This window comes from Ipomoea nil, unplaced genomic scaffold (assembly GCF_001879475.1).
Source record: "Ipomoea nil cultivar Tokyo-kokei standard unplaced genomic scaffold, Asagao_1.1 scaffold2159, whole genome shotgun sequence".
NCBI lineage: Eukaryota > Viridiplantae > Streptophyta > Magnoliopsida > Solanales > Convolvulaceae > Ipomoea > Ipomoea nil.
The window spans coordinates 3,181,614-3,207,107 of record NW_017618587.1 but is presented as its reverse complement, the minus strand read 5'-3'; the positions used below and the strand labels follow the sequence as shown (position 1 = coordinate 3,207,107).

The window sequence follows — 25,494 nt, the reverse complement described above, 5'->3', positions numbered from 1 at the left end:
CATCATGTTTCCTCTACTACAGCTCAAAGGTGGACCAAACCACAGTAGGGCATGATGAAGATGAATGTGGACGCTGCGATCAACATCTCCGAAGAAGCCATGGGTCTCGGATGTGTCATTAGAGATGATGAAGGTCATTTTATTGCAGCCCGGGGAACTCAGTGGAGAGGCATTTTTACACCCAGGGAAGCAGAAGCCGTAGCTATCCGTGAAGCTTTAAGTTGGCTAAAATCACTCAATATGGATAATGTGCAGGTAGAATCTAACTCTTTGCAAAAGTTCAGGGCCTTAAAGAAAATGGTGGATTTTCTTCTTTCCATCTGATCATTGATGATATTAAACACATCCAAAATGATTTCTGTAATGTGTTTGTTTCGTTTGCCAAAAGATCAGCGAACCAAGCAGCTTATGAGTTAGCTAGGCTGTCTTGTTCTTTGTCTGATTGTTCGGAGTGGTTCCATAACCCTCCTCCTATCATTTGTAATGTGTTGTTTTCTGATTTATGTTAATGAAAGTTCATGTTGGATGGTTTCAAAAAAAAAAATCATTCACATGGCAAACATGACGGAGGCCCCACATGGCCACATGTCTTTCCTCTTCACCTCCTCTATATATAGGGCATTAAATGCACTTGATGGGACCTTTTGGGAGAAATCTCATAAGACATCATATCGAAATCCACCGACCATATAAGGTTTAACATGTATAATAGCCTAATAGGACAAGCTACTCGACATAAGAAACTAAATATTTGATTTATGATCAGATTAGCTGTATCAGGGCCCATATGATCCAACAAATCTCATGTAAGAAATAATAAGGTTAGTTCATATAGATTATCCGAGCATGAAACAACTCAAGCACGAAAAAGAACAAGAGAAATTAGCTATTAAGAGTAAACACATGAGATGGTTAGCCCAATAACTCAACCTAACACGGTGTCGACAGCAAATAAGGTATAAGCTTAATGGCAACGGTGAGCTACGTACGCTACCATTCTCTCATGTCCCGTCCATTTTTAGGCCATGCATGTACCCCACATCTTAACATATATAAAACAACACCTTGGCTTACGAAAGGGAGACTTTTGGCTTCTTTCCATTCTGAACTCGCAAAAAAAAAAAAAACAAAAAAAAAAACAAAAAAAAAAACCGAGTTTGATTCTTGTTAACACTTTCTCAGTTAAATTTATTGCGCATGGTCTTACTAGTGCGATTTAATTATTATGTATAGTTTGCAAGCTATTACATAAGAGCAGATTTAATTAGTACACACCACCTAAAAAAGTTGTTGAAAATTTTGGAAATAAAACTGGCAGGACCCGTGCTTGCTGGCATTTCTGACCACCACAAAATCACAATTAGAGTTGGCAAAGTTGAAAATTTTGAAAATGTACATCTACTTTCTAAGTAGCCGAAAAATGTGATTAGTAATAGACCATTTTCCAACCATGATGCATAATCATACAACTTTAAAGAGAAAAAAAAAAACTGTAAAATCTTAAAATATTTAAACTATTGTAACTTCTTCTATACCCATGGCACCTTAACGTCACCATTAGAATGGGAATTCGTATCTGGGAGCATAATTTTTGCAACTACTCCGTATATATTTGTGTTTTATTCTTATACTCTTCAGACCAATATTGTGCAAGAAAAGTTGTGGTCTAAAAATATGTTAAGTAGAAAAATTAAAACTACAAGAGACAAATCTAACTTTTATAAAGTGTAGATCGAAATCTAGAAATGTAGAATAGATGCTCTGATAATATAGGTTGCCACTCCTGTGGCTTAGGATTTCATGTATATCTTTGTCTCCATATCCAATTGTCAATTTTTGAACTTTCTTGGTAAATTTTACATTCTCATGAAATGACATTTCTATCAATCTTTTTTGGCAATACAAATTAAATCCTGTGAAAAAACCAACAAATTATCCCAGAGATGCTAGATCATCTATAATAGTAAACAATATTCCCATTGCTGGATTGATATAAATGGAACAAAAAAGTTACGTCGCGTAGTTTATTATTCGTTTATAATTTGACATTTAATTTATATTCTTATTGATTGGTCAATATCGGTTGTGAGGTCAATCAATTCGGGAATGAATGAAATATCAAACTATGAATGGAAGGTGTATAGTCTGATGTTATATCATTAAAGAAATAAGTCGGGATTTATTAAAAAAAAAAAAAGTATAAAAGTGAAGACTCAAGACCCCTTAATTTCTATTGAATACCCGTGCCTGGTTGGTTCATCTATTCATGAATAAACTTAACTTGCCCCGAATGGGATGGCTAAATGAGTAGAGCATGGTTCTTATACCAGAAAGTCATGAGTTCGATTCTTGTCAACACCTCTCAGTCACAGGGTTTACCTAGTGCACATACTCAGGTAGTGGATGTGGGTTTCCCACGTCATCCAAAAAAAAGAGGAATGAACTTAACTTGCCTGAGGTTCAAGCCAGTAGTGTAGCTTCAAATGTTTTGGCATCAAGACATTTCCTTGCAAAGCAGCTTATTCTGGATGTCTTCATAATCCAATAGTATTTCATGGATCCACTGCCATAAAAATGATGAGTCAACTTGAAAACTCAGTTATATTCAGCAAGATACCCAAAAAAGTAAAAGACCTTGCTAAAATTCCAGTGTAAATGAGTGAGGATAAAACAGGAGAAAATTATTCCAATTCACCTAATTAAATGCAAGCAAGCAAGAAAACATATATTTGACTCTGGAAAGGGAAAACACATTCAGATTAGTCAAGAAAAGAAGGCTAATCTGTTCTCCTATCTCTTATACCATTGCCGTCCAATCTAGTAAGCATATGTCAAGATTTCGCTGTAGCACTCATGGGTCTATCTCCTTATCTTTTGGAACATTTCATCAAGAAAAAGATCCCTCCGGCGCATTCCTTTTTCCATGTTGATTCAACCACTAGAAAGAACCTATCACAAATTGGCATAGCTTTATTCATAGATTCCCTCCTTAGTGTACTTCTCAAGCTAGCTTTTACTGGCATATGAAAGGGAATAAGGTAGGAGCTCATCATAAGCCACCTGATCTTAAGAACATCACCATCTTTGGTTATATGCAATGTTTTTCTTCCAATCATAGGGAATAAGGTAGGACCTCATCAGAGAAACAAACGAGTGTTTCTAGGTGAGAGAGTGGGCAATGAACCTATATGGAATTTGGGATAACAAGGATTCTAAAATCTAAATATCACAGGCTTACTTTATGACAACATAGATTCTAACTGCATTTTTACTTGAATATTACCTATGAGAAGGGTCCTTCAGCTCCATGTTGGCAGTATCTCACAGCCAAGCACAAAGCAAGTGTTGATCATATTAGTCTCACACTATCAACATAACCCTTTAGTTGAGACAGAACACATCCTTCAATTTGGTCTCGCTAATAGTTTAAACTTTTAGCTGGGACGGAACACATCATTCAATTGTGTTGAAACCCTAGGCCTGTTAGGAGTGAGCCCATTAGGTTATAGCTTTCTCTGTATAAATACTTTAATCTGTACAGCACTAGTATGAGAAATAGATGAAACCTTTCATTCTTTCACATGGTATTAGAGCCTAAACCCTAAAATTCCAACTCCTTTTCCGGCGGCGGCGCTGCCAGACTGCTTCGTGTTGCCTCTAAGTTGCCTAAAAGAGAACATCCTAATAGATCTTGAGAAAGTTTCATTACCTTTAGGTAGTTGTCAAGATGGTTGCTGTTGGACCTTGGCTTCTAAACTAAAGGTGATCTAAGTTAAGGCTTACTCTCCCCTTTCAAGCAAAAAAATTAAGGGAAAATGTCTCAAAGGAGATGTCACAAAATCTCACATTACCTTTCAAGAGGTAATCCTATTAGTAATCTCACATTCCGTGAACCAAACGCCCCCCTGAGTATCTAAGATATTTGATAAAGAGTGAAGTCTTTTGAATGAATTTAATTTCCTTTTAGGGGGACCAATTGAGATCAACTTTCTAAATAGGGAAATGGAATCAGTAGGATGGGGTAGTATGACAATTCAATTAGCTCAAAAAGGTGATGTTTTAGTGAATCCATATATTGGCACAATGAACCATCAATTCTATTGTAAGCAAATTACTGTAAGAGCATAAAGTTCTTGCTGAAAAAGGATCTAATTTGACATATTCTAAACACAGAATATGGTGGTAAATCACTGATTATTCATAAATCATGTTCAATATTACCTCGCATAGTCCTGCAGAACATTTAGTTTGGGGAGAAAATCATATTTATCTCTCAGCAAGAATTACCAAAAAAAAAAAAAAAACAGACAATATTATAAATTTCAAATCCAAGAAGAAAATTGCCATTCCATTATATTGTAAATCTGCAGAGTTAGTAAACTATTCAAAAGCATGTGTACACTACAAGAAAAAGTTTCAACTTCTTGTTCTTAGTTAAGCATAGTTCAACATGATAAAGGGCATCATTAAAAGCCATTAAGAAAGTGAAGAATTTGAATTTTGACATGCCAGATTTATTGCATCAATAACAACCAAGGGGGTTTCTATTAGACTTAGCCAATAAAACTGCATTCTCCTATCAAAAGATAGCAGAATATCTGGCTGTATTTTCCTATGGACAATTTCACTCATAAGGCATGCATGCACATCTGTTTTAGCCAGTAGAATTGGAATGTGGATCTAATCCTCACCAGCTGGGTAAATTCCCTAATTGATCCACTTGCTTGTGATATTATAAAAGACAAAAAAAGGACTTTATCACAGAATTAATTATGAAAAGTTGGTCCTCTGATACTTTTAAGTTATTCCACCTCCACCTCAATCTTTTCCTCTTAGCCTTACTTCGTATTGTGGTTCTTGGAAGTGTAGAATCGCAACTGTGTTCCCTCCTGAAAAAAAATTAAAATATTATTGCAACTTGCCCCACTCCAACACCTTCTCTGCCAGCATATAAGGAGCTAGCATTGAACTCTCATTCCCATACCATCCCCTTGCCTTCAGTCCTTTTCTCTCGACTAAAGCCAGCTTTCTGCTTTCTGCTTTCTACACTTGCCTTTGCTCACCTCAATACTTCATATAAGCTCAAATTCTAATCGCTAATGGCCTCCTGGACAGCAAGACAAAACAAGAAGTTTGAAGAGGCTTTAGCCATATATGACCGGGAGACTCCTGACCGTTGGTATAATATTGCAAGAATGGTAGGAGGGAAATCGGCAGAAGAAGTGAGGAGGCATTATGAACTTCTTGTCAAGGATATAATGCAGATAGAAAACGATCAAGTGCCATTGCCAAATTACAGGGCTGCTGAAAGCAACGGCAGAGGATATGCTAATGAACAGAGGTAGTGTAATAAATCTCTGCTCCTTGCATTACAGCATTAAGGTCATCATGCATTTTGTTTAAGCATTTTATCATATCTGTGAAACTAAGAGATTCATATAGGATATTATGGCTAATCATTTCATTATATCAGTGAAACTAAAAGATTAATATTGGATATTATTTTAGGCTTGTAGAACATCCAATCAATCAATTAATACGAATCAACTGGCATCAGTGAAACAACTACAAATGCATCCATTCTAAATATTCAAACTCTCCATTTCTAGAATAGTCTTGCAAGGTTCTATTTTTAGTAGCGTAAGTTGTGGCCAGCTAAAGTAGTCAGTTTTAGCCCTTTACTATATAGATAATCTATATCCTTTTTTAAGACCAAACTGGAAAGTTCACTGCACATATGTCCTTAGTTTTCATGTTTAATCAAGTTCTATATTAATCTAATTGAGTTCCTTAAGTAACCACATGAAATCTAATCCTTGTTCTTTTAGATCACATGCAAAGTTCCCTATATCTTAATCTTAAGAGTCAGACAATCACTTGACAAAAATAAGGTTATTTAATTAAGTGTCAGACAACCACTAGGCAAAAATAAGGCTATTTAGTTAATCTTCCTGCCTCTCACATGATTCAGTAATATTATATACTCTACAGTCTACACAAATTCATTGATAACCCCCTTCAACAATTCCAAGACTCTAGACAAGAAACTTAACTCTGGGATAAATTATATGAAAAAATGAATGAATGAATAAAAATAATATTTTAGCAGCATTGGCACTTCTATAAAGGAATTCTCACAGAATCCTCAGGTTTCTGGCCAGTGTTCTTTTTTTAAAAGTCAATTGTGCTTTTCGTGATGAATGACCATTTAGACATCTACACGTAATAGCCACCTATGATTTTCACCTTTGGTTAGGAGTAGATTAATGAATTGATTGACTTGTCGCCCTTTTTAAGCTAAGGAGACACTAGCATTCAAACTTTGACCTGCTTTTAAGGAGATTTCAAGCTAAGTAGATAACTTGTGAATATGCTGTCTACTTTATCTATATTGGTTGTCTCGAAGAAGATAAGTAGACAAAATGCTCATCTCTACTTTGGTGGGCCAAGTCTGCACATAAATACAGACTTACAGAGTAGTATTCTACAATCAAACAAGACTCTTTTTTAACTACTAAGACCAAACGCTTTTCTTTCTTTTGCCAACAGGCTTCTGAGGAATCTGAGGCTTCAGTAAAGCTAACATGTGACAACTACTTAAGCGAGAAGATGTGTAAAAAGAAAAATTGCAGAACCGGGGCGTATGAATTCAACATCTCTACGCCTATATCTACTTAATCTCACCAATTTCTTACCGCTATTTTCACATGTAATACAGCTATTGTTCAGTTGTTTCTGCTTATTTTCTTGTTGTTCGCTGCCCTTAAGTGTCTAATATACTGTGTTTTTCATTGAATTGTTAGTTACGCTGCCCTAAAGCAACATTTGACGCACACAGGATTAAAATATGCGTGATTTATGAATTCTAACACCAGTTTCGTAACCTAAAAGCATCAAATCTGATTACAAATAGCATCCGTAGATATACTCCGTGTATTACTCAGTTACATTGAGAATGAATATTAATTAACTAAATGCAGAAACTATTGAAGCAATAATTTAGCGAAAAAGGAGAAAAATGAAAGGAAATGATGATTGATGCGGGATTAAAAAATGTGCAGCCATGAGCCGTGCATTTAATTACCTTGTGTTCATCCAGCCATCTGCATCCATGGGAGTAGAGAATATCGATACACTGAAAAACCTAGAATCGACAAGAGAAAAATGGGGAGAAATCTAGGAAAACAATACTCGTATTACGGAGTGATCCTCGACAGCAGAACGGGAGAATTACAGTCCGTTAGTTCCCCGTAAAAAAAATTGGAAATGCAGCAGCAGGAAATAAATACATCCCCATGCAGCCATGCTATAAGCAGTGAGTAAAACTCCCCAGTTTGGAATTAAGAATACAAAAATACTCCTTGCAACTTTTACTCTCATTAGAAATAGAAAATTAAGCCAGGCTTAGCTCAATACTTCAATGGACAGTATTTGGGAGAAGAGATCAAAATTTGAATCTTGGAGATGACAGTGTGAGAATTATGTCTAAAATAGACAGATTTATTATACGCTTCCACATTTGGCCCTGTCTAAAATAGAATTACTCTTTTTTTTCTTTTATATATATATATATATATATAAAAAGTTTCCTTTTTCTTATATATATATAAAAGGAATATTAATGCATGCCTAACCAAGCTTCATATATGTGTGTGTCTACTACGGAACCCGTGAAACAATATCATATAGGAGATAAATAAGAATCAATTTCAGCCTTACCTCTGTAAAAAAATTCGATGAATTTGATTAGATTTTAAAAAAATGCAACGATATTTTCGTAAATATGCAATCTTTAACAATTAAATATGCAAACTGGTAAATTTTATAAAATCAACAAATAAAAAAAATTAAATCTAAATCGTAAATATTAGACCTTAAATAGTAAAAAGTGAACCAATAAACCAAATAAAACAAAAAACTCAGTCATAAACTCTAAAATCGAAGTGCAAATTTAATACTAAATGAGTAAATGTACAAACTTGAAAAAGTCTGAGAATTACAAATTTTAGTATTCTAAGTTAATTGGTGATAATTACAAAAATGTCATCGCATTTTTTAAAAAATTTAATCTAATCCATCCTACTTTTCCAAATATAATACTGAGATTAATTTTTATTTCTCTTGTAAGAACTTGTTCTTATTTGATCCAATACAACATATATATATATATATATATATATATATATATATATATAGAGTAATAATCAAATGAGAGTATGAGACCCCCACCTTTTCCCGTGTAGTAGCTTGTGTATATTTACAAAGGGTCTACAGAAACAGGTGAGAATGCCCTTGAATATTAGTCTATATATATATTCGAATTTCCAATCAAGTTTCATTACATAAGTCAAATCAACATTTTTTTTTTAATGTTAGGATTCGATTTGAGTGGGTGAGTTTAAAATTAGCTTGATAAACACCTACAATAACCATAAAGTATAAATGGAACCGAACGTAATAATGCAATATGTTTGACAAAATTATACCATTCGCAATGACATTAAAGATAAAAAGAATATTACAAAGGCAAAGGTGGAAACAGCTCTTCCTATAAATCCACTGTACTAAACCATGCAACTATGCAAGTAAAGGGTGTGAATATGATGCAGGGAACAACAGCATTCATATATTAAAAAAAAATAATAATAATAATAATAAGGGCAATTGTTGTGCTGCTTTTAGCAGAAAGGAAAGAAGAAAACAATGGAGTTACAACAGGGTGGAGACTGGAGAGAGTCCAGATACTTGAGCTTCTTCACCTGACAAAAATGGAAGTTTCTTTCATGGCTTCACCACCTTAATTCTCCAGAACTCTTCGACGTTCCATGGTGAGATTTACATGGTCCATGGGGGTAGAAGACGATATAAAAGCTACACCCGAATTTCAGTCATTGTCCCCAAGCACATGCCCTGTAGTCAAAACACACTGCAAGATTGGTAAAAGAATAGCAGCATGCTGTGTAATGTATAACAAGAAGTGGAAAGCGTGAACAGAGACCATATAAAATAGCATCAAGGGGCGTGCGGGGAAGGGAAGAAGCTACCAGAAATGTGATGCTGACTGTGATGACACATGGATCTGCCAAAGCTGACAGATACATTGAAGTAAAGGTTAAGTTTATGTTCTTACTATTTTATTATTTGATACATAATATTCTCTCAGTTTTTTTTACGGGGATTGGCCAATTCATATAACTAAGGCAGGCAGCTATCTGCGCCAATCCCCTCAGCACATATTCAGAGAGTTTCTCTAATGGCTAACTTCATTATAGTATGGATATAAACAACAGTGTATATCTATATCTAAACCCTCATACACATGAGATGTGTGTCTCCCAGCTTAACATATAACATCTATGTACGGGTCTCAAGCTAACGTCTAAATTATAAAGAATACTCAAACTCTCGTTGTACTTCCATTGGACAGCAGAGAGAGTAACACAATGTAATATTCATGTTCATCTCTCTTATTCCGCTTTTGATCAGAGTGTACACTATGCTTGGTCCTTTGCAGAACACCCCACCATACAAAGAAACATTTCTAATACGTATAATTTCAAGCAAACCGAATATTCAGGCATCAAATTTGGTTTATTTTACATTGCTATCAGGCCTTGCAACTATTGGAGAACCAACTCAACCTATTTAGGTTCTGATGTACTTGTGCACTCTTAACTCAAACACTTATAAATACTTGCTACTCTACTCCTAGCTTCTAAAAGAAAACATACTTTTACAAGTTAGTGAAAGTTTGTTGCAAAAGGTGTTCAAAGTCAGGCATCTACTTCCCGCTCTCATTGTTGATGCAATAAGATGCGAGAGGAGCCACAGATTTAACAAAGAATGAAGTCTCTAAACAATTTTAAAAAATTCTAAAACACTAAACCAATTGATTAGTAGGCTTCCAGCGGAAGTCCAAGCACAATCTATTTAGATAATTAGATCGAATAACAACAAAATTCTACCCCATTTAAACAAAGCACCCACGCTGACAAATTGATTACCACGGAAGAATTATCCAAACACAGCCTAAAAAAGAACAAGCAAGCTTGGAAACAAGATTTTGGCATCTAAATATCTAATAATGCCCAATAAGATCTTCTAGCTGATTTCTAGCACAAAGACGTTGAAATATGAGGATTGCATAAAGATCCTCTCCATGTTAGGAATTCCATTGAAACTACAAGGTAATTGATTCATTTTGAGTAGAATCTTATTTAACCAAAATTGCCAACAAAACCCACCAAGGTTAACACAGCAATCCCTGTCTCCAGGATTGGAACTTACATGACATCCTCATAATGAAAATGGGATAAGAGAGAGATCGGGATTTTAAGTCTTCATATAAAACTCAAGGGCTGCCCAGTTTAAAATCTAGAAGCCAAGCGAGTGTGTAAACATCAAGCATTATATTCAATTTTTGTAATAAAAAGGCAACAGCTTTAGTATCTACCATAAGAAAATTTAAGCACAAACAACTGAACAAGTATAGCAAAGAAGGCGGATGGGCCTAATTCTATCACTAACCTCCAATTATGTAATACAAGAAGAAAATGGATACTACCGAGAGAAATGGCCCAATAACTGCTGATGTAGATGGCATCAAAGTAAGGTTCATTCAAAACTAGAAGGGACTGGAAAAAAATACCCCAGATTCATAATCCCATTCATAGGATCCAAGAACTGCTGATGAAGTTGATGCTGTTGTTCTTGCTGTTGCTGCTGCAAACTGGCATCCAAATCCGTTACCACAACATTGGTGTTTGAATTTGTGTTCTTGGCCTCCACAAATCTCCAAATGTACCATGCCGCCACTGACCTATACGGCCGCCATTTTTCACACAACTGATCCATCTGCGACGGCCTGGGTAAATCCTCTAGCTCGTTTATCATCTGCACGCCTTTCCTTATCCCGAGATCGTGAATCGGCAAAACGTCCGGTCTGTGCAGGGAGAAGATCATGAACATGTGGACTGACCAGGATCCGATCCCATTGACCATTGTGAGCATAGTGAACAAGGATTTGTCGTCCATTTCTACAATGGACTTATCCGATAAAATCGCGGTCTGGTATTTCCTAGCTAGATCGTGTAGATAGCTGGCCTTGCGAGCCGAGATGCCGATTTGGCGGAGCTGTTGGGGGGTTAAGCTGAAAACGACGTCGGGGAGGACGTTCGATTCTCCGCCGCATAGGGAGATGAAGCGAGTGTAGATTGAGGTTCCGGCTTTGAAGGCGAGTTGCTGGAAGAGAATGTTTTTGGTTAGGGCGAGGAATGGGGGCAGGAAGGGCTCGAGAGATGGGGGCGGGTGGAGGTCAATAAGCGGGGCGAGTCTAGGGTCCGAGGATCGGAGGTGGAGAATGGCGGCCTCCAGCTCGCCGTGGCAGGAGAGTGACCGCGCGACTATTCTAGGCACTAGACCGGAGCTCTGCGCCGCCGCCGCCGCCGCCGCTACCGGGGAGAGCTTCCGGATTTTGCGGGGCCTGGAAGGGAGCTTAGTGGCCGGTGACGCTTTTTGCTGCGGTGCGTCGGTAATGGAAGTCGGAGAAACGGCGGCGGCGGTGTCGGCGACGGAGACAGTGGCGTCGTTGATGTGCTCATATTGTGGTTCGGTTTTGGGGTGGGATTCATCTGCCATGGCTGATGTTCAGTAAGGAATCGAGTGTTAGCTCCCAGTGGTCATCCAATTGCCGGAAACGGGAAACCCCCAAGTCTGCAGCCGTTCGCGGCCGCGAGGTGGTGGTTGAGCGAGTGGCGGAAGAAATGGTGGGGCGGAGTGCGGGTTGGCACTGTAAACTGCGATTATTAATAAGTAGTTTTACTGTTTTAGTTTACCCTACTGTAAAGTGTGAAAAATTAAAAAAAAAATACCGGGGAGACAATTATACGGCAATTATGGGCCTCTTTGCCAGGCCCAAATTTTCAATTATACAATCACACTAGGCCTTAATCTATCTGGACAAAATGGGCCGATTTTAGTATTATTATTATTAACGAGGGAAATAAAACAAGAGACATTCTTACATAAATCTAAGGGTGTTAATGTGGGTCGGTCCGCCCTACCGTGAGCTAGAATTATGCAATTCTAAGTGTCCTTAATTCGCCTCATGCGAGTTATCGGGGGCCCGCGGACCTAACTTAAAAAATAAATAAAATATTATATTATTATTTTATATTCAAATAATTTAACCTAAATACTATTACATTTTTTCGTGTTTAAAAATTACAAAATTTACCATCTTTTTTTTTAGATTTTAATGTTATATATATAAGGAAAAGCTCGCATAGTCTTGCGAGACCCTCATTTTTGCAAGTCAAAAATTCTAGGTCCTAACTCATTCCATCGCAGGGCGGTCTAGGATTGGCCCGTGAGCTTCGACCTACCTTGACACCCCTACATAAATCACGGCCAAGCAATCACATCAATCAACTATAAGGAGATTGTGAAGGCAGAACGAATAAAATCAAACCAAATTAGTATGCTTGGAATTTTGCTTGAACCAATCAATCCGTGTAGAGAAAATGTTCAAATAAATCCTCCAACTAGGTAACTATATAGCAAAATGCAATTAGATCTTCAAACTACAAAAATTCCTAATTGAATTCTTAAACTTGTTAAAATCATGCAATATCCCGTTTTGACCTATAATAATCTCTTACCCCTAAGCCACTCGCTGCATAAGATATCACGTAGAGTATTATTATTATTTTTTTTAAGTATTAAAAAAACTATTAAAAAAAACAAATCAAATTAATTATTTTTATATTTTAAAAAATAAACCAGCAACAATGACAATGATGACGACGTGTCATAGTAGTCGTTCAAGGTAACTACAGATAAGACATCTTCTCTGTTCATATCGACATAGATGAAGAAGCTTGGTGGGCTTCTCCGTCCGATTTGAAGGGAGAAGTCTGTCGACTTCTTTGTTGTTGGCAACATTTTTTAAAAATGTAAGTTTAAAAAAAAAAAATTAAAATGTCATGTAAGTAAAATTAATCAGTTATCTTTTGGTAACCTGTTAATTATATAATTTTTAAAAGTTTGAAGGTTCAATTGAATAGTTTTTAGTTCATTGGTTTAACTACATTATCATATATGATTAGAGACTTTATTTAAATTTATCCCAGCACATATATTTCCTAACGTTAACTTTCTCATTCGAATTAAATCAATAATTCATACGTTAATTATGTTTTGCGACAAAAATCTACACCCAAAGTGTCCCATGACTCTCATCATTACACCATACCACAAACCTTCCTATGTGGACCTAATGTTGTATAACTTGTATCCATCTATATATGATAAGGACATGGAATGGAATGTTAGACAACACGTACATTAGCTGGATGGAGAGATGTGAACCTTAATACATTAGGTTCACCGTACCGTTGTATGATAGACTAGATAGAAATATAAACCTCAATAGACCAGGGTTCATTGTATGTATGATAAACTTTATATATATTATATTATTATGTGCATATAATGAATATAGTATATATTTGTAGTTAACAAATTATATACTCGTTACAATTAATATATTATATATTTTAAATTTATTTATAAATTACAGGTATATAATTTGTTAAATACAAATATATAATAGTTTAATTATAGATACATAATTGAAATATCGTTTTGAATTCGAGACACATTATACTTTGCATGTTAACCCTATTCCACTCTATATCTAATTAAATAATTTAATCAATCAATTAAATTAATTAAGTATATCATGTTGGTCATAACTGGTCATTAGGTGGGCGGACGTGGGCCCACAACAAAATTTCTCAATTAATAATTAAAGGAGTCCAAAATAATCAAATTATAAGATAAACACAAGATTGGCATTTTGGCCTGTTATGGATAAGCTTTTGCGACCATATATGTGTTTATGACCATATCCATGATTTATCCAATTTTAATATAGAAAACATATTATTTTCTTTTTTCTTTATTTTTTATTTTTTTTTTTGTCACGAACTCGCAATCACTAATCAAATAATATGCACAGAGTATTAGGACTCTATGTATTTGAGTTAGATTATAAGTCCTTATCTCAGTCTCACTGAGCCTCTCTCTTTATATATACTTATAATATGTACATTTGTAATTACATTACTTGAACATTTATCTTATACAATAATATACAAATCACACAATATAGATAACTCGCACTAAGAAAATCATGTACATCATACTTGATATATTTTTGTATTTTTCGTCCTTAGTGGACATCAACTCATCAAGTAATTGGTATGTTTAAAACATCATTTTTCATGTGATTTTGTTTGGATTATACATAATATAATAATAAATATATAATTGGTGGGAATAATGGCTACGTATCAAAAGGACAGCTTATGATATTTAGTATTTTAGTTACAATGGCTTTCAAGCTCCAGCTAATATCCTACCGAATCAGACCCCAGAGTGAATTCATTTTCATTCATGTTACCAACCACTAAATATATATAAAGTTTGAAAAAAAAACACATAATAATACTAATGAAGGTAGTTATAGGTTGTATGTTGTCTGTTTTATTTGCAACATTCATATCTAAGACTTAAACAAATTGAATTCATTTTATTTGAATCACAATTTGTTGGTTCACATTAAAATTTGTTTAATTTTTAGAACCAAATATCACGTGTTCTATTGCGTTGTTCCAATGTACCATATACAATATGTCATTTATGTTTATACTCAATGAAATTATACTATTTTCATTTTACGGTTACTCATGCAATCATGCGTGAGATGCATATTCTAGGGTAGTCCGTTGTTTTATTTGCAAAATTTAAATATGAGTCTGAGTTTATTTAAAAAAAAAAAACAATAGAATAAATCACCAAATTATATATGGAAAGTATGTTTGAACAGATATTAGATTATAATAGAGTCAGTAGCACTAAAAAAATGTTAAAAGATTTAATTTTTTTTTTCTTGTATATTGTTTGAATGTGTATTTGACTCTTGTTTTAAGGGGAAAAAGAGTGATTCATTTATTTGAATCACGAATTATTGATTCACCTTAAAATTATTTTATTTTGGAACCAAATATCACATGTTCTGTTGCATATTACCAATGCACCATACTGTATGCATGCTGTGTATTCTATTCAATGAAATTAAACATTTTTCATTTTACAATTGTTTTTACGTGAGATAATAATATATTCTAAAATTTCACAAAAAAAGATACATAAATTTCTTGATAGAATAAGATAAACAACCTTACAAAGTATACATATAGAATGAGTTCAAGACAACATATATTCGATGGTATTACAATCGCACTAAAGTCATGTTTGGTAACATAGTTACCTTATCATTCAATTTTGACTTATTTGATCATTATTAGCTGTTTGACTTAGTTAAACAATCAATATGAGTGCTTGATTAATTAGTTTTTTGTAACATTTTATTGCTCCAAAATTTTAAAATTCAAAAAGCTGTTCAAAGTAACTTTTTTGATAAGTTTTTTGAGAAATTAATTTTGCATGTAGCTATCAACTAACAACTAATACCAATATTTTTCTATAATCAATTAATGCTATTAACTAGTAAAACACACTAACTCAATCAGTTAACACCTATTTACCAAACACCTATCTCTTAAATATAAGAATGTCAGAATAGTTGATAATTAAAATTAACTCTTCTAAGTTAAGGATTTGAGTTCAAAAAAAAAAGTTATAAAATTTGAGAGATGTCATCATGATAATTGGCGTTACATGTTTATTTTTGTACAATAATGATTTATTTTAAAAAATATTAAAAATCCATTTTTAGATATTCAGTAATATAATCATTGTCCTAATATATTTATCCATATTGGAATTACAATGTGGGCCATGGTTTGCCCATAGGATTCACCAGAGTCTTGAAAAGGCTGAGCTGCCAACCACAAGGGAAAACTGATAACTACTTCCTCGTGAATATAATCTCGAAATCGCACGTTAAACATATGAACACTTCTCCGTTTACTGCCATGCCAGATAGGCCGTAACTCCGATACCCATCATCATCCTACTCGGCTACTCATCATCTTCACCTATATCTACGTCTCTCACCGACCCATCAAGCAATCTTGAAGTTGAGAAGTGGGTATCGGTTGAATTCAAAGCTATTGACCTTTTTGGCTCTTCGATCTCGGCTGGGAGTTCAAGAATTGCAGAAAGGGGGAAAGGGCAACAAGAATGAGTTTCCGGGAAGAGACTGATGATGGGAGAGGGGATCTGAGGAAGCCATTTCTGCACACTGGGAGCTGGTACCGTATGGGCTCCAGGCAATCGAGTTTGATGAGTTCTTCTCAGGTCATCAGAGACAGTTCTGTGTCAGTTCTGGCTTGTGTTCTCATCGTTGCTTTGGGTCCTATCCAGTTTGGTTTCACCGTATAACCCTTCTTTCTCTCTATCTATTTCTATCATTCTAATTCAGTTCTGCTTTGACTTGCTTGGAATACCTGTTTGATTGCTCGAGTCAATAGTAGAACAGTGAAGTCTAATCAAAATTAACTTATAAAGGTGAGGTCTTGCTGTTAAAAGATTTGGGGTTTTGCTTCGAGATTGAAGTTTTGATGGAGTTATCAGGATAATGTGTGTAATTCTTGAGACCTAAATCTGGGTTAATGCTAAAAGGGATAAATATAAATTGAGTTTATAATGATTGCAATTTTGCTTGTATGTATGCTTTGTTTTGATAGTTGATAACTTGGCTTGTTTGCTTGTTTGAAGGCTGGATACTCATCCCCTACACAAGGTGCAATTACTGAAGATCTCAAGCTTACTGTATCTGAGGTCTGAAAGAGTCATCCTTGCTTTTAAATTTTTGAGTGACGAAGAAAACCGGAACTACTATCAAAGTGTGGGTTGGTAAACCCGCCTTGTGACCCTAGCGGGCAAAAGAAACCAACCTAGGTTGACCATAGTTGACCAATTCAAACCACGCCTTGTGACCCTAGAGGCAAAGGAAACCAACCTAGGTTGACCATAGTTGACCAGTTCAAACCACGCCTTGTGACCCTAGCGGGCAAAGGAAACCAACCTAGGTTGACCATAGTTGACCAGTTCAAACTACGCCTTGTGACCCTAGCGGGCAAAGGAAACCAACCTAGGTTGACCATAGTTGACCAGTTCAAACCACGCCTTGTGACCCTAGCGGGCAAAGGAAACCAACCTAGGTTGACCGGCTGAAACTAAGATGGTCAATAGGTTGCTCCGGTTGGGAGTCAAATTTGTAACTTTGTTGTTATCAAGTCAACAGCCTGACCAACTTGGTTGGGTTGTCCCTATTTTTAAATTTTTAGTTCCAATTCAGTTTTGCTGCAGCTGTATAGCTGACTAGAATCCTTTTGGTCAGTTCTCTTTGTTTGGTTCTTTATCAAATGTGGGCGCTATGGTTGGGGCAATTGCTAGTGGTCAGATTGCGGAGTACATTGGCCGAAAAGGGGTATGTTCAGTTGTTTTGTCAAAATGTATGGTGATTCCTATATTTTTGTTGACCATTTTACTCTGCCTGGCTTTTGCTTAACTGCATAGCGAAACGTTGTTTGTTGAATTGCAGTCTCTAATGATAGCTGCTATTCCTAATATCATTGGTTGGCTTGCCATCTCGTTTGCCAAAGTAAGCACTTTAGTTCTGATTCATAATGGTAAAGTTTCGGTTTGTTCATCCGGTGTCTCCAAAGTTTCAACTGATACATATCTTTGCGACCTTTGTTCAGGATCCGTCTTTCCTATACATGGGAAGATTGTTGGAAGGCTTTGGTGTCGGAATAATCTCTTACACGGTAGATTACAACCCTTTTTTCTCATTGGTTATGTTAAGAAATAAAACTCTCTATATATTTCTTACTTCCTTACAAACTACACACAGTGCCATATATATACATGCTAAACACAATGTAGAAGACCCTTCCCATCCCTACTTTACTAATCATGGCCCTTCCCATCCCTTTGGCTTTTCATATGCCTTGGCCTTTCATATCCCCTACTTTATTCACTTCTAATAGGTTATTCTTGATTAACTCATTTTAATGATTGGTAATTTTATTGCTACTTTTTTTTTTTGTCTGTTTTCTCATACATTATAGGTACCAGTGTACATTGCTGAAATAGCACCTCAAAATTTGAGAGGGGGGCTCGGTTCAGTAAATCAGGTTTGCTAAACCAGCGGTTTATAATTTCTTCATAGCAGGGCAATCACGTCCAGATCTCTTTTGACGGATAAAGTTATGCACTTGTCGTTATCTTTTCTAATTTAACGCAGTTAGCTGTTACTATCGGGATTATGCTGTCATATTTGTTGGGACTATTTGTCAACTGGAGACTGCTCGCTGTTATCGGTAATGCTCTTGAAATCTCCGGTTAGCTATTAATTCTACAGGTGTTAAGTCATATCATTTTGTTAAGACTCCCACATTGATAAAATAACAGAGAACATACGGGTTTATAAGGCCATGAGTTAGACTAGCTAATTGGTTCTATTAAAATTTTATTTTTACGATACCTCTGAGAGAGATAGCAAAGCTATTACTTAACTCAATGTCGAACTCGTAAGAAAGTATCACATGGATTTGCCCGTGATTTATTTGTTTTCTACTCCTACAGGGATATTGCCTTGTCTCGTGTTGATTCCGGGACTGTTTTTTATTCCAGAATCCCCTCGATGGTTGGTGAGTCTCACTAAGTATTTGTCTGTTTAATCTTTGAGGATTTTAGTTGCTGCTTTCTAATGTCAGCTTCCTTGTAAACCATAGGCAAAAATGGGGTTAACAGAAGATTTTGAAACCTCTTTGCAAGTTCTTCGAGGTTTTGATGCTGACATTACTGTTGAAGTGAACGAAATTAAGGTAAACTGCTCAGAACAAATTAACCATTTAACCTTTACTATTGTTGAGTATATAATATATATAAACATAAATGTGCAATCCAACTATCAGCTTAGACTTTTAGTTGAGATGGAGCACATGCTTCAATTTGGTATCAGAACCAATCCCATGCAAAAAGTCATGGGTTCGAATCTTTGCGTCACCCGTGTTGCTTGGAGCTCATCCCGCAAACGTGAGGGGGCGTGTTGAGCATATAATATGTTATCAGTTTAGGCTTTATTACTATACTTTTTTTTACACAGAGGTCTCTTGCATCGTCGACAAGCAGAAGAACAGCTGTACGTTTTGCAGATCTTAAACAGAGAAGATATTGGTTGCCTCTGATGGTATATTAGTTTTTGCGTTGTTGCCAAATACAAATGGATATGTGCAGTTATGTTTTTTTGAAGCCATTTAAACGTCTTTCATCTGCAGATCGGGATTGGACTACTCTGTCTGCAGCAGCTAAGTGGAACCAATGGCGTTATATTCTATTCTAGCAATATTTTTCAATCAGCTGGTACGTCGATAGACTTCACTTAGAAGACGGGTTTTTTTTATGCGCAAGTATCTTTCATTTTTACCAGTTCTAAAATCATTTCTTTGAAGAAATAATTAAAGAACGGAATTAAAAAAGAAAAAAGAAAGAGCGAGAGAGAGAATAAATAACATGAACTTTCGAAACTCTAGATTAGTCATTACTCCTTTAACTGTAAGCTTTTTTCTTCGTGTTTGCGTGGAATGAACAGGAATTTCTTCGAGCAATGCTGCAACGTGTGGTGTTGGTGCTATCCAGGTCGAGTTTGAGATTTTTTTTTCAATAAATTATAATTTAGTTATTGCCTGAAAGCCTAACAATTGAAATATACTTATTCGTACTGTTTAGGTTATTGCAACTGCAATTGCTACATGGCTTGTGGACAAAACGGGGCGTAGGATTTTACTTATTGTAAGTTATAGTAAAATGATCGGTTGCTTGGTTTCTACTTTCTAACATCTATTGAGTGTAAAAGACCGATCTTCGTTGCAGGTCTCGTCCACCGGAATGGCTGTTAGTCTGCTACTCATTTCTGTTTCCTTCTTTCTAAAGGTAACTCGTAACTTAACTTTTGGATGTTTCTGCAAATCTAAATATAGGCTTAACTATTTCATTAGTTTTGTTTTTATTATAACTCCCCAGTTTGACCCTATACTTCGCACTTGATCAATGCTAGGGTTTTGTATCAGAAGACTCTTCCGTCTATGCCATTTTGGGAATATTATCTGTTGTTGGCGTTATGGTATGTTCTTGACTGTTGAGCATATAACCATTAATGTGCAATCCTATCAACTTAGGCTTTTAGTTGAGATGGAGCACATGCTTCAATTTTGACTTCTGTTTTTGACGGGGTTATAGTACACAATGAGTTTGACTCTTGCTGATAAAATTCTTTGTAACCATTTTTCTATCAGTGCATGATTGTTTGCTTTTCGCTTGGAATGGGACCCATACCATGGCTTATCATGTCCGAGGTAATGGCATATGATGCAATACCATTGCTGAAACTCGGGACGTGGACTTTTTTGACTAATGTTCTCGATCTGGTATTGTAGATTCTCCCGATTAAAATCAAAGGCCTTGCTGGAAGCGTGGCTACATTGGCCAATTGGTTCTGCAGTTGGGTCATTACAGCGACTGCACCTCTGTTGTTGGATTGGAGTAGCGGAGGTTCTCTCTCTCTCTTTCTCTCTCTCGATTCTCATGCATAGGCACCCACCCACCTGCATAACGAGCACACAAATTGAAGCATGTGCTCTATCTTAACTAAAAGCCTAAGCTGATAGTTGGATTGCACATTAATGGTTATATGCTCACGTGTGCGGACCGATTACTTTTGGGCTCCAAGCCACACGTGGACGACCTTTAGCATGACTCTGATACCAAATTGAAGCATGTGTTCTATCTCAACTAAAAGCCTAAGCTGATAGTTGGATTGCACATTAATGGTTATATGCTCAACAACTGGCTTATACACCATAACGAGCACACACACTACCGCCATTTTTCACCATCTATACACGACCTAATTGTATACTCCTTGGTCGTTCGACAGGGACATTCATCGCGTACATGGCTATGAGCGCGTTCACAGTAGCGTTCGTGTCCATTTGGGTGCCAGAGACGAAAGGCAAAACTCTCGAGGAAATACAGTTCTCGTTTAGATAGGTAGTTCCCCGATTCTTGTTGTTGTTTATCATATCGTCGTTGTATTGGTTCAGTCTCTGTGTCCCATTTTGAACAAGGGCATCAATATTGCATAGCTACAGATGTTGGATGTTGTACTAGATTGATTGATTTTTACCTTTATTATGTTCCATTTTTGGGTAATATTCTTCACATGTATGTATAGATGCTATAGAGACATGCGGCATCGAGTTCCTTGGGCTTTATTCTTGTGTTATTAAAAGTTTATTCTCCAGTAGTCGTCAAGAGATCGGTACTTTATCTTCAAGGCCAGAAGCTTGTTTATACTGCTTTGTGAATTCATTTATAAATAAATAAATAGTGTACTGTTTAGGTCATTTGTGATGAACCGTCCTAATATTTATTACTTGGAATTTAATAATTTAGAGACATGTTATTCAGTTTCATTTTATACATATTGTAGTTTTATTTTAGCACAATTAAAATATATTTTCAATTTAATTACAATTTCATTTAATAATATATATACTCAATATATGAGATATATTATATATTATCTAGTTTTATTTTAAATCTACTATAGTAATAAAGAATTTTTGTTAAATATAACAGTGATCGAAGTGATCGAAATGACGTCGTTCTTATAATTGAGAGAGAGGTATAAAATAAAATATGATAAAATATGCTTAATGAGATGTCTATCGTCTCTTATTGAGTTATTGTTAACTTGGCCCTGTAATTTTGACGTTAACAGCAATACTAAATAAATAAGGACATCGAAAAAAAAGAAAAAAAAAAAAGGTGATAAATTTTATTATTATTATTATTTTTTTTTTTTTTTAAAAAAAAGGAGGAATTTTTGACCTGTACACCCATGAGGCGGCTATGCAGCACATGAATACTGAATTCTTTCAATTCTTTGACACCACAACACCTGCCAACAGGTTTCTATGTACACTACCAAATCTGAAATCCCTAACAGTCTGACCAAGCATCGGAAGCTTCTTTTTTATTTTTATTATTATTATTATTATTATTTTCCTTGTTCTTCTCCCAACCATAGCAATACATTGTCATGCAGTAGTCACCTTCTTTGACATGTTAATGAGAAATTTCCTAAGCCGGTTAGATTTTTCTTTTGTGTAAAATTTGACTCTAAGCAGAATCTAAAATATTTAATAGTGATAGAAAATACAGATGCCATATGTTCTGACAAAATATTTTACAATCTTACCACCACAGAAAAGTAAACAGGTGATACATGATGTGAATGAGAAGCTTCCTAAATTCAACTATAGACCATAGAAGTCAACCCGTTTTTCTTCTTTGCCTAAGAATCAGACTCGAGTTGAATCTAAATTAGTCTTCTAGTGATAGGAGATATCGAACATTGTATGCCATCACCCCTGGCAAAAATATTTCACAATCTTGCCACCATAGAAAAGTAAACAGGAAAATTGCAGTCAAGATTGGGAATGAGGACCATCAAAAAAAAAGTAAAAATGGCACAAGTGTCATCAAATGAGAAACAAACACAATGATAGCATGGCAGACAATTTCAAGAATCACCTAATTGTAAACAACTCATATATGGTGTCAGACACAAACCAAACAACCAGCCACTGATCTCTGATTCTCTTCATGGATGATGCAGAGATGTTTTCTTCTCATTCACAAATCTTTTTGCAGATAGCATTCTTCAGTTCTTGAAATATAATATTTAGATGAACACAAACTAAGAGAAAAGCACATCTGGCACCAGCTAAGCAATTATATGATACTTATTCCCTATGTTAAATCCATCCATTGCAACTTCTGGAACATGTTATTGTAATAGAACAATGAATTTTTCTTTTAAATGCAACCAATAGTACATTTGTAGTGTTTAATAGCCTGCAGAAGGAACAGACTGTAATAGTGCATTACAACATTAGAGTATCCAGAGAAAAAGATGATTGAACCAAAGTATAACTTCCAACACAGAACCCGAAAAGGTGGAAAAAAAGAAAAAAGAAAGAACCAACAAGTAGTACAAACGCTACATAAAAAAGGGCTTGGGCAACAAACTACTGATCAGCAATACACACCCTACATGGAGTTACCACCGTGAGCTGTTGTGCTATGACACTATTTTTACTGGATACCTGTCAATACAATCCTCCCACGGGCTATTAGGGGATGGTTTCACATTACGAAGTGCCTGCCAAACCGCACTGTTGCACTTGAAACCACTCCCAAATGCAATCTGCCAGACTCGGTGTCCTCTCCGCATCCTTCCCTTGGCCTCGGTGTATGCCAACTCATACCAAATGGAGCTGGATGAAGTGTTACCAAAGCGATGTAGTGTCATCCGGGAGGCCTCTACATGACTTGGAAGCAGTTGGAGATTCATTTCTAGTTCATCAATCACTGCCCTTCCCCCAGCATGTATGCAGAAGTGTTCGAAGGCCAACTTGAAATCTGGAATATATGGCTTGATGTTCTTATTGTACAACTTCTTGATTATCAATGTCGAGAAGAAGAGAAGTTGTTCACTAATTGGCAGCACAAGAGGACCCAATGTAGTAATATTGGTCTTGAGAGCACCACCAGCAATTGCCATGAGCTCTTTCGACAAAGAAACTCCCGTCTTGCCATTTTCATCCTGCTCCTGGTAAACACAACGGAAAGCCTTATCATCAGCCCCGCGATGGGTCCTCACTACATGAACAAGCTTATACTTTGCTCTTCTCCTATCTACTGACTTGTTAGAGAGCAGAACAGCAGACCCCCCAACTCTAAACAAACAATTCGGTATCAGCATAGACTTCTTATTCCCAAAATACCAATTCTGAGTAATGTTCTCTGTACTAACAACAACAGCATTGGTGTTCCTGTGCACTTGCAACAAATCCTTGGCGAGGTCAACTGCAATCACACCCGCACTACAGCCCATACCCCCCAAGTTAAAGCTCCTAATATTACCTCTTAACTTGTACTTATTCACAATCATTGCTGAAAGTGATGGAGTTGGATTGAACAGACTACAATTCACAATAAGAATGCCTATATCTTTGGGCTTCAAAGACGTATTAGCAAACAAATTATCCAATGCACCAAACATGACCTGCTCTGCCTCTTCCCTGGCGGCCTGCATAGACGGCCGCGGGGGGAGATAGTGCATAGCCTCCGGGACATAAGTCTCGTCCCCGAGGCCAGACCGCTCTAAGATCTTACGCTGAAACTCGAGGCTGGACTCATCGAAGTCCCCGGTGCGCCTGGAGTGATCCATAAACCGCTGATACGGAGCCTTGAGGGTATCGGGAGGGCGGTAACAGGCGTAATCAACCAAATAAACCGGGCGCGGCCGGGTCATGATATAAACGGTGGATCCAAAGACGAGAACGGCGGAGCAAATAATCACAGAAACGAGATTGTACTGCAAATGAAGCCACAGCTGGCGAATATCATCGGGATTCATTTGAGAAGCCTCGATTATAATCACGGCCATTACAGGAATCAGACACAGAGTTAACAAATGAGAAATCAAGTAATGGTAACCTAGTTTCACGTACTTCAAGTTGACGCTCTGGAGGAAATCCGGCAACCTGCGGCTCTGCCGGATCTGCACTCCCACCGTCGCCGCTCCCCGGCCGCTGTTGACTTCCGCGCCGCCGTCCATGGCGGTTTGTGGACCTCGAGCCTTGGATTAGTCGTTCAAATGCGGAGGAGCGTTCTTAGGGAGAAGAATGATGCCGCCGCAGACAATTATGCAAAGCACTATATATGCAAGTGAGCTGGATATATACATACACAAACCGTATATATATATATACCCCGTGCATATTTTATGGCGTGAAAGATAAGAGAACAATTGAACGAGAGGCCCCCAATTTCAAACTTATGGAATATTTATAATTCTTAGTTACACTCGCCTTTATTATAGCTGATACTGCTATTAATACGGAGTATATATTTATCTTTTTTTTTTTTTTTTTTAGTACTATTACGTTGTACATACTTTCTTTAACCTAATGAAGCACAAGCCACATTTATTTATACTTTAAAAACAAGACGGTTCACAGTTACGCCATGTTTTTTAAGCATCCCGCATGCAATATTACTATATCATGGACCCTATAAACCTATTCATCAACTCATAATGCGATAAATTGAGTAAATGTCCATATATACTTTCTCAACCTATTGATTTAAGTACAAAAAGTCACTGTCCTTACGGGGATTCGAACCTATGAGCCACATTATAGTATATATATATTTTTTGAGTACAACTGACTCTATCATAATCACAAAAAGAATCCCGCCCCATTGTAACCTCCTATTTGGGAGAGATACAAAGATGACATTGAGCTACGTACAAACAACTTGGTTGCAATTAAGTAATTTAACTTAGAATATAATTAACTCCCTCAAAAAGCTAAATTTGTG

At 36.3% G+C, this 25,494-nt stretch overlaps 4 protein-coding genes across 8 annotated transcripts; 2 read left to right on the top strand and 2 right to left on the bottom strand.

The window, feature by feature from the left end:
- The first annotated feature begins 4,963 nt into the window (after nt 1-4,963).
- LOC109149288 (protein RADIALIS-like 1) lies at nt 4,964-6,796 on the top strand. Its single transcript, XM_019296980.1, has 2 exons — nt 4,964-5,341; nt 6,550-6,796. The coding sequence occupies exons 1-2, from the start codon at nt 5,100-5,102 to the stop codon at nt 6,575-6,577; spliced, it is 270 nt and encodes an 89-aa protein (XP_019152525.1). The 5' UTR covers nt 4,964-5,099; the 3' UTR covers nt 6,578-6,796.
- Nucleotides 6,797-8,445: 1,649 nt separating this feature from the next.
- On the bottom strand, nt 8,446-11,842 carry LOC109149278 (DNA-3-methyladenine glycosylase 1). Of its 4 annotated transcripts, XR_002048942.1 has the most exons (3): nt 10,649-11,833; nt 8,678-8,910; nt 8,446-8,647 (listed from the first exon to the last, which is right to left on the bottom strand). XR_002048942.1 is itself a non-coding variant. In XM_019296961.1 (2 exons), exons 1-2 carry the CDS (start codon nt 11,635-11,637, stop codon nt 8,917-8,919), a joined length of 999 nt encoding a protein of 332 aa, XP_019152506.1. In that variant the 5' UTR covers nt 11,638-11,842; the 3' UTR covers nt 8,677-8,916. The 4 variants fall into 4 exon arrangements, 2 of the variants coding, with proteins under 2 accessions (XP_019152506.1, XP_019152504.1); XR_002048941.1 differs by lacking the exon at nt 8,446-8,647 and having other exon boundaries at nt 8,677-8,910; nt 10,565-11,841; XM_019296961.1 differs by lacking the exon at nt 8,446-8,647 and having other exon boundaries at nt 8,677-8,926; nt 10,649-11,842.
- Nucleotides 11,843-15,909: 4,067 nt separating this feature from the next.
- LOC109149276 (sugar transporter ERD6-like 6) lies at nt 15,910-21,353 on the top strand. 2 transcript variants are annotated; one of them, XM_019296956.1, is made up of 18 exons: nt 15,913-16,404; nt 16,747-16,809; nt 17,372-17,461; nt 17,576-17,635; nt 17,736-17,801; nt 18,105-18,170; nt 18,281-18,356; nt 18,622-18,686; nt 18,771-18,863; nt 19,145-19,228; nt 19,317-19,401; nt 19,631-19,677; nt 19,768-19,830; nt 19,912-19,971; nt 20,096-20,161; nt 20,334-20,393; nt 20,475-20,589; nt 20,975-21,353. In XM_019296956.1, exons 1-18 carry the CDS (start codon nt 16,210-16,212, stop codon nt 21,085-21,087), a joined length of 1,467 nt encoding a protein of 488 aa, XP_019152501.1. In that variant the 5' UTR covers nt 15,913-16,209; the 3' UTR covers nt 21,088-21,353. The 2 variants fall into 2 exon arrangements, with proteins under 2 accessions (XP_019152502.1, XP_019152501.1); XM_019296957.1 differs by lacking the exon at nt 16,747-16,809 and having other exon boundaries at nt 15,910-16,404.
- A 1,541-nt stretch (nt 21,354-22,894) lies between these two features.
- Nucleotides 22,895-24,922, bottom strand: LOC109149275 (3-ketoacyl-CoA synthase 4). Its single transcript, XM_019296955.1, has one exon. The coding sequence runs from the start codon at nt 24,725-24,727 to the stop codon at nt 23,186-23,188; it is 1,542 nt and encodes a 513-aa protein (XP_019152500.1). The 5' UTR covers nt 24,728-24,922; the 3' UTR covers nt 22,895-23,185.
- Nucleotides 24,923-25,494: the final 572 nt, after the last annotated feature.

Coding starts and splice junctions, on each gene's coding strand:
- LOC109149278 (XM_019296959.1), bottom strand. CDS start 11,637: ATGGCAGATGAATCCCACCCCAAAACCGAACCACAATATGAGCACATC. Junction 8,911..10,648: donor AATGGGATTATGAATCTGGG/GTATTTTTTTCC, acceptor TTTTGACTACAG/GGCATGTGCTTGGGGACAAT.
- LOC109149288 (XM_019296980.1), top strand. CDS start 5,100: ATGGCCTCCTGGACAGCAAGACAAAACAAGAAGTTTGAAGAGGCTTTA. Junction 5,342..6,549: donor GGATATGCTAATGAACAGAG/GTAGTGTAATAA, acceptor TTTTGCCAACAG/GCTTCTGAGGAATCTGAGGC.
- LOC109149275 (XM_019296955.1), bottom strand. CDS start 24,727: ATGGACGGCGGCGCGGAAGTCAACAGCGGCCGGGGAGCGGCGACGGTG.
- LOC109149276 (XM_019296956.1), top strand. CDS start 16,210: ATGAGTTTCCGGGAAGAGACTGATGATGGGAGAGGGGATCTGAGGAAG. Junction 17,802..18,104: donor TCGGAATAATCTCTTACACG/GTAGATTACAAC, acceptor CATACATTATAG/GTACCAGTGTACATTGCTGA. Junction 19,972..20,095: donor CTGTTTCCTTCTTTCTAAAG/GTAACTCGTAAC, acceptor GATCAATGCTAG/GGTTTTGTATCAGAAGACTC.